Source organism: Herpailurus yagouaroundi, unplaced genomic scaffold, assembly GCF_014898765.1.
Source record: "Herpailurus yagouaroundi ecotype Mexico unplaced genomic scaffold, PumYag 151477, whole genome shotgun sequence".
Classification (NCBI taxonomy): Eukaryota; Metazoa; Chordata; class Mammalia; order Carnivora; family Felidae; genus Herpailurus; species Herpailurus yagouaroundi.
In genome coordinates, this window is record NW_024422803.1 from 37,363 (window position 1) to 45,283 (window position 7,921).

Below are 7,921 nucleotides of genomic sequence, written 5' to 3' on the forward strand. Positions count from 1 at the left end.
CCCAGAGGGAGAGGGGAAGGTTCGGGCACCTGTAGCGGTGAGATGATGACGTAAGTTACAGGCAGGGCTGCGGGGGTAGGGGGAGTAGGAGGCCCTCCCGGGGCCCCATTGTTGGGCGGCAGACGTTTGGGGAGAGAAGAGGGATCTTGAAGTAGCCTTGCCGGCCGGGGTGGGGTCCAAGGACGTTGGAGAGAAGCTTCTGCACCTAGTAGGGTCGGGCCTCTGCCCTCCCTTCCAGTCCCAGGATTCTGGCCTCAGAGGCTGGGATGCTCATGTGCAAAGTTCCCGACGTCTTGGCTTCACGGAGTTTGAGTGTCCGAGATTCCAGGACATAAAATGCAAAAAGGTTCCAGGACTCTAAAAGCCTCGGATTCTGGGACTGGTGTCCACCTTCGCCAACGCGGGCTTTGTCGGTCGATGCTATTCAGACAAGAGGTCACAGGGTTGACGACGCTCCTTGACTCGTCATCATCCTTTCCGGGGCCCTGGCAATTCATCAGGGACTGTGGTTAAAGGGGAAAAAGGCGAAATGCCTGTAGTGCGACCTCAGGCCCGTGCTGTTCGGGAAACAAAAGGCACCCTGTCCCATGGGTCCCAGCGTGCGGGTGTCATTTCTGGGCACCTCCACCTTTATCCTCAGGGAGCTCCCTGGGGACCCAGGGGAGTCACTCTTGCAACCAGAGTCGGGCGAGGCGGTCGGATCCAAAGCGTGTGTGGGTGTGCATACGCATGCCTGTGTGCGTGAGTCCACGCATGTTCGCCTGCACCCGTAAGTGCCCACCCGAGTGCGGATTCTCCTGCAGAGCCTCTGAGCAGCTGTGCTGGCTGTTCACTCTCTTGGCCACGGCGCTCCTGACCAGCCCGCCGGCACCCGGGTGAGGGGACTGACGGCCTCTGTGGCCCTCGCCAGTTCCGAGAACGGCCTGGGAAGTCCCACCTCTATCTCCTGAGACCTGCGGGAAGGATCCAGGGTCCCCAGGTGGAGACTCACGCCCCAGGCCGGCCCCCCGGAGTCCCTGCCCATGTCTGAGTGTGGAAGGGAAGGCAGACGTGTGTCTCCAGATCATAAGCACCGGACAAACATTTCCTCTAGTTTCGCTCTTTTTTGATAATGATCATCCAGCGTAGACGCTGAGAAACTCTTTGAATGAGCATTTGTTGGAAAATTTGCTTGTGTGGGTGGCAAAGATATGAGAGGTCCGGGGAAGGGTGTTGATTTGCAGGCACAGGGTGTATAGGGAGGGGGAGGGCACGGCCCTTGGACCCAGAATGGCCACGGACGAGGAGCGATAGAGGGCGGGTTGGGGGCAAAGGGGGCTTGCCCTTCAGGTGACGATGTAGCCATGAGGGAAGGCTGGGCATCCTCGGCTTTGTGGCCTCCCTCCTCTGGGCCCTTTCTGCCTTTTCCCACCTCCCTCCTTTCTACCCGGCTTCTCCCGGCGCCCACAGCCAAGGCCTCGCGCCCTTTGAGTGGCCCGGAGGCGGCGGGGAGGGACGTGGCCTGGTGAGCCTGGCCACCGGCGGCTTGATTTCACAGAACCCGCTCTGGCTGGGCGTCACCGCGGCATAGGTTTCCCCTCTACCGGGAATCTGCCTCCTGCCAGCTTCCTCTCCTGTGATGTCACTTTTCTCGTGATCTGCCCGATCATTTCCCCTTCCCTCCCGCTGACGGGAGAGGCAGAAGCACCGGCTCCCTGGGCCCGCGGGAGCCCCCTGTGCCTGACCTGGCTACGGGTGGCCCTCCTAGGCCTCTGTGCCGCTGGGTGGCCAGCCCTGCCTGCAGCCACGGGGGCTCCCGGTCAGACGGAGGTCAGCCCGACCCCAGGGCTGGGTGCTGGCCGTGTGCAGGCCCGGCTCCAGCTGCTGCCCTAGACGAGCTCCCAGCCCGATGGCATCAGCAGCTGGCTTTCCGGGAAGTCGTTTTCGCACGTGTTCCTTAACATACCCCGCAAGGGAGATATCATCACCCCCATTTTATAGACGTGAAAACTGACGCTTGCTGAGGTCGATGCGCCCGAGGTCACGCAGCTGCTTCACGTGGCAAAGCTGGCCTCCAGCTCGGCTCTGCGGCTCTGGGTCCAGAGCTCTGGCCACCACGCCAGACGCTGCTATTGTCCGTTCTTTAGTGCTTGCGCCTTCTGACGCGCCTTCGCACGTAATCTGTCCTCAGGGAAGGGAATGTGTGCGTGCAGGCAGCCATCCTGGGTCCTTCCTTCCTTCCTTCCATCCACCCACCCAATCTTTCTTGAATTCCTCCCGGTGTGGAGTTGCTGATATGCAAGAAGGTTGATAGGGTCTCTTCTGACAGTCTGGGTCAGGCGAGAAGGAAAAACCCCCAACCCGGAGAGGTGAGAAAGCAAGCCGGCCACTGCGCAAACATGTGCCTCCGGACCCCCACGCTTTGCAGCTGAGCTGGGTTCCACGGCCTTTAGATACTCCTGGCGCCTCCTGAAGAGGGCTGGTGGGGGAGGAGGTGACGCTTGGATGGGGAGGAATTAGAGAGCCAGCGGAGGTGCATGCCCTTCCCCAGAAGGCTTTGCGGCAGGATCCAGACATGCAGATGCGCACAGGGGCCCAGCTGGTGCATCACTCCGTGAGGCAGGCTGTGTCGGGGAGAGCCGGAGAGGGAGGGGCAGCCCTACACATGCTTCTGATTATTTCCAGCCAGTGTTCCTGGGGCTTCCTCTCCAGAAGAGGAATCTAGATTATTATGTGAAATTAGCGGCTGACTGAACTTGAAAAAAAAAAATTATTTTAACATTGCATCGACGAAACAGACCATCTTTAACTTGGGTGAGTCAGCCTGAGTCCCTAGATTGTAGCCTCTGCCTTGAATTCTTATGGAGAGACTTGCCCCAGGAAGGCTGTCGCCAGCCCCTGCCCCAGCCCTCCAGGGTAAGCCCCAGATGCTGCCCAGACAGGTCCCGGGGGCGCCCGGCTGAGCCACGGGCTGATTCTGGAATTTCTTCTCTCAGATGCCAGTAGGGAAAATGTGCGGTCAGCACGCACTGGTACATGAGAGCCAGAGCTCAGAGTGACCACGCGGCCCTCAGATTCTTCTAGATTGAAATGTTCCACTCCCTCTCCCACCTGGCTCTGGTTCCTTCCCTGTCTCTCCAAAGTCTGTCCCTGACTGGGTGGGGACAGTGCCTCACGCCCCTGAGCCTTAATTAAACACGTTCAGGGTTGTGCTGTGACACATTTCCCCTGGCCCCGTGTTTCCCACCTCCTACCTCCGCTGGCCCTGCTCCTCAGGGGAAATCTCCGGGCATAATAATCCATGATAACATTTGTCCACGTTAGAAACAGTCCGATGGACGAGCCAGCCAACCAGCCCAAACCTGCTTTGCTTCCTTAGTTCTAAAAGGACAAGGGCCAGGACTGCTCGAAGGCGCCCCCTAGTGGCGTTTCCTCCCTGTCTTGTCCCCTTGGACTGGAGGAGCCGGGCTTCTCCAAATTTTCCACCTTTAAACCCTTTAAAATTATTGAGCGCCCCAAAGCGTTCTTATGCGGGCCATATCATCTACATTTACAGCATTAGAAATTAGAGGTACGAAAATTTAAAAACACTTACCAATTCATTTAAAATAACGAGCCCGGTGGTGCCTGGGTGGCTCAGTCGGTCAAGCGTCCCACTTCCACTCAGGTCATGATCTCACGGTTGGTGGGTTCGAGCCCCACGTCAGGCTCTGTGCTGACAGCTCAACCTGGAGCCTCTTTCCGATTCTGTGTCTCCCTCTCTCTCTGCCCGTCCCCTGTTCACGCTCTGTCTCTGTCTCAAGGATAAATAAACATTAAAAAAATTTTTTTAAATAAAAACAAAAAAAAATAAAATAACGAGCCCGTTATATGTTAACATAAATAACATATTTTGCAAAAAATATATATATATATTTTCCCAAACCAAAAACAGTTGGTGGGAAAAAATATCGTTTCACGTTTTTGCAACTCTCTCCTAAACTGGATTAGTAGACCAGAACCGGATACACACATCTGCTTCCACATTCAACCGGCTGCCGTTATCGCTAGCACATCGTGCTACCGCATCTGGAAAATTCCCCCGCATCCTTGTTGAGAGAATGCGGGTGAACGTGGCGGGTATCATCCGAGCATTATTATGAACATAATTTTTACTTTGGACGCCCCGCCCTGAGGTGCCCCGGACCACACTTTGAGAACTGCCTGTTGGTCTGGAGGCAAGGAGAGGATTCACTGTGACTAGACAGCAGGAGGAGGCCGGACCTGAAGCCGGGTCGGTGGCGGAACCCGGGAAGTGGGGCTCACGTTGCAGTGACGGCCAGGGTGCCCATCTGCCCCCCCAGAGCGGGCTGAGCGCATCCTCCTAGGTCCTGAGCAGCCTGGATTCTGGTTTACCTCGATGGTTCCCTACCCGAGCCTCATCTAGAAAATGGGACGAGAACAATCCCTGTGTCACGAGATGGAGTTGTTGCAAGAACCTCGAAATCTCTGGGCAGTGAGGCCTTGCGATGTTGCTGTCGATGTGGGAGGGGCCAGACAAGACAACCCCACATCTTCCTCGGGTGTTTGCTGATGAACTCATTGCTTAGTCAGGTGAACTGTGGAGGGCTTGCCATGTTCTAGAAGTTCCGGGGAGGTACCCGGCGTCTGCAAATCAAGGGAGCTGCTCTGTGGGCTGCATCTGCGGTGGGATGCTCCCATCATGCTTTGGGGCATTCCCGCCTGCTATCTTGACTTCCTCCCGTCCTCTCTGCTGGGGGGGGGGGGCACTTTCCCTTCCGTCTGCATGTTTTCTGACCTGTGTTCTGGGTGTTTCCTGCATCTGTAAAGCATCCCTATTTGCTCTGTGAGGGTGCTCCCTTCCCTGTGGGGGGCGTTCCCATGAGCTGTTCAGGGAGGGGATCCCACCTGCGAAGGGAGGGAACCCTAGGCTGCTGTCTGGGTAGCGACCCCGTCACTCTGGGGGTGGGCTGCCCCCCTCCCCTTGGTGAAAGCGTGCCCACGTGCTCTGGGAGGCAAGGTGCCCCCAGGCGTGGGGTGGGATGAGCCCCCCCCATACCTCCATCCCTGGAGATGGGAAGATTCCTCCCTGCTCTCTGGGCAGAACTTCACCCCTCTGTGGAAGTTCTCCCACCTGCTCTGTGGGCACGAGGGCATCATCTTGGGGTGGGGGAGTCCCGGAGGGATGTGATGGCCCTCCTGTGGCCAGGGAAATGGTCCCCCCTTCGTGGGACAGAGAAGCTGATGGCCGTCAGCATTACTCTATTGTATTGGTCCTGGGAGCAGAACCGGTGTCTCCCTCAGGTCCAGAGAGAGTCACAGGGAGACCCTCAGGGCTATGGAGGCTTCTCAGTGGGCAGGACAGTGACCGAAGGGGGCACACGGCTGCCTTCCCCTTGCCCCCCTCCACACTGAGCACAAGGGGAGCGTCCTCTCCTGTCTACACCCAGTAGACCAGTCAAGGACTCCTCCTTCTACTGACACACTGAAGTTTTGTCGGCTTTGGAGTCAACGGGGGTGACCATTTCCCTTATTTTCTAAGGCAGGAAAGCGTGCGGCTCAGAGAAGGCCACGGACTTGCTAGGGAGCCAGGCTTTGAATTTTATCCCGCAGGGAATGGGGAGCCACTGAAGGGTTTTGAGCAGGGGGATGACGGAGGCTGATTTCCAGAAGATGACTGTGGGGGTGAGCATTCACCCAAGGGAGAAGTCAAGACAGATGAGGTGGACGATGGGGGAGCAGCTCCCCCTTCCTCTCCGGCTGCTCTGCCCTTGCCCTGTCTGTGCGCGGGGACCTAAGCTGTCCCTTCCCTCGGGCCGGCCTGTGTGGCCCTGAGCCTCTCTCGGTCGCCCCCAGGCTGTGTGGCCTGCGCACCCTGCAGCCCTATGCCGAGAGGATCCCCGTGGTGGCCAGCGCCAGCATCACCGTGAACTTCACCTCCCAGATCCCACTCACCGGGCCCGGCGTGCAGGTGCACTACGGATTATACAACCAGTCAGATCGTGAGTAGGGGCAGCCTGGGGGGCAGGGCGGGCACCCCCCGACGCCCCTGCAGCTTCTTTCCGCCTGCCTCCCATCCCCAGAGGCTAGACAAAAGGACCGTGTGTGTGTGTGTGTGTGTGTGCGCGCGCGCGCGCGTTCGCTGGACACACCCTCTCACACACGCCCGTGCGTGTGCTGGGTCCGTGTGCCTGGCCACGTATGTCCTCATGCACTGTGCATACCGGCGCGTGCGTGAGCACACGAATGCAGCGTGTCCGTCTGCCCGTGTCTGCATGATGACACGTCCTGACGGCACCCTCCCCGTCCAGCCTGCCCTGGAGAGTTCCTCTGCTCTGTGAATGGCCTGTGTGTGCCAGCCTGCGATGGGGTCAAGGACTGCCCCAACGGCCTGGACGAGCGGAACTGCGGTGAGCCGCCCCTCCTCTCTTCTCTATGCTGAGCCGAGCCCCCTTCTCCAAGTCACGCGCGGACCCCCCCTTCTCGGCATCCGGGAAGTGGGCTCCCTTCGCTGTGCTAGGTGGCAAAATGGAAGCGGAGAGTGGGAAAGTGGGCTCCCCTGGACCGCCATGTGGGGCAGGAGCAGGGATAAGGTGGGACCCCAGGTCTCCTGACTCCCAGCTCAGGGCTTCTCTGCATCAGGTCATGGCCCCCAGCCGGCTGTCCAAGAAGGAACACAGTGGCTGGAGGACCAGGAAGGGGAAGGCTGTTGTGCAGGGACAGGCGAGGCGTGGGCGGCCAAGGAGATAATCCTGTGTCTCCCTCCCTCGAGTGCGGTCTTCACTCCTCTACTCAGGGGTTCGGACTGCAGCTGCCATCTTCTTGGAATTATGTTCCCCACTGCCCGGCCCTGGTGGTCTCTTGGAATAATGCCTGTCGCTCTGAGTTCTGGCTTCTGGGCCCCCCGATTCACCACCGGGGCAGCCTTTTCTTGTGTGACCTCCCCAGGCCTCCCCCAACCCCGTCCCACCCAATTTTACATCCTTGGGGAGAGAAGCGGGAGGGAAGGGAGATGTGCTGGGGAAGGTGCCTCATTTTTGGAACCGGAGCATCTGGCTGCAAGTTCTGGCTCAGCCAGATGACCTTGGACAAGTCACTTCCTTTCTGTTTCCACTGATGAAACGGGGTGCCTCACAGTACCTCACAGGGTTGCTGTGAAACTTGGTGGGTAGAGTAGCTAAGAAAGACATCTGGGATCATAACACATGTTCTGCAGGCAGCACAGGGTCCCGGCCTGGCTTCTCTGGCTTCTCTCACCTGCCTCCTTTGTGTGTCCCCACACAGTCTGCAGAGCCACATTCCAGTGCCAAGAAGACAGCACGTGCATCTCACTGTCCAGGATCTGTGACCGGCAGCCTGACTGTCTCAACGGGAGTGATGAGGAGCAGTGCCAGGGAGGTAGGGGTGGGGGGTGACCAGCTGTCCAGAGGAAAACCAAACAATGGGCTTAGCCAGACAGCCCAGCCCTTCCCCATGCTTCTTCAGCAAGGGCTTCTGCCTTCTTGTCCAAACACTTACCAACCCATCTGTATGGATGCTGATATGTCCATTCATCCGTCCAACCATCCATCCACCCATCTGTCCAACAACCTGCCTCCCAATCCACTGAACCATTAATCTACTCATCTATGAGTTCACTGAACTACCTGTGTGTCCATCATTCCATCCTCCGTCCACGTATCTATGAATGCATGTATGCATGCATCCAACCATTGGTCTCTTTACCTACCTATTTGCCTATTGGACCTTCCATCCACTCATTTATCCATCCTTCTAGCTGTTTGTCAGTCTCCCTACTGGACCATCAATCCACTCATTTGTTGGTCTGCCCAGTCTCCTGTCTGTATTCATGTTTACCCATCCATCCATCCATGCACCCATCCATCTAGCCATCTATGCACCCATCCATCTATCCATCCATGCATCCATCCAAACATCCATC

General features: G+C 57.8%; 1 protein-coding gene across 4 annotated transcripts in view; it reads left to right on the forward strand.

Moving 5' to 3' along the window:
- Positions 1-7,906, forward strand: part of LOC121026679 (transmembrane protease serine 6) — a 28,865-nt gene extending 20,959 nt beyond the window's left edge. For all 4 annotated transcript variants that reach the window (XM_040469480.1, XM_040469477.1, XM_040469479.1 and 1 more), the window contains 3 exons: positions 5,836-5,981; positions 6,291-6,389; positions 7,264-7,906. In XM_040469480.1, the coding sequence (XP_040325414.1) occupies positions 5,836-5,981; positions 6,291-6,389; positions 7,264-7,394 (376 nt within the window). In that variant the 3' untranslated portion in view covers positions 7,395-7,906. The remainder of the gene's footprint in view (positions 1-5,835; positions 5,982-6,290; positions 6,390-7,263) is intronic.
- Positions 7,907-7,921: the final 15 nt, after the last annotated feature.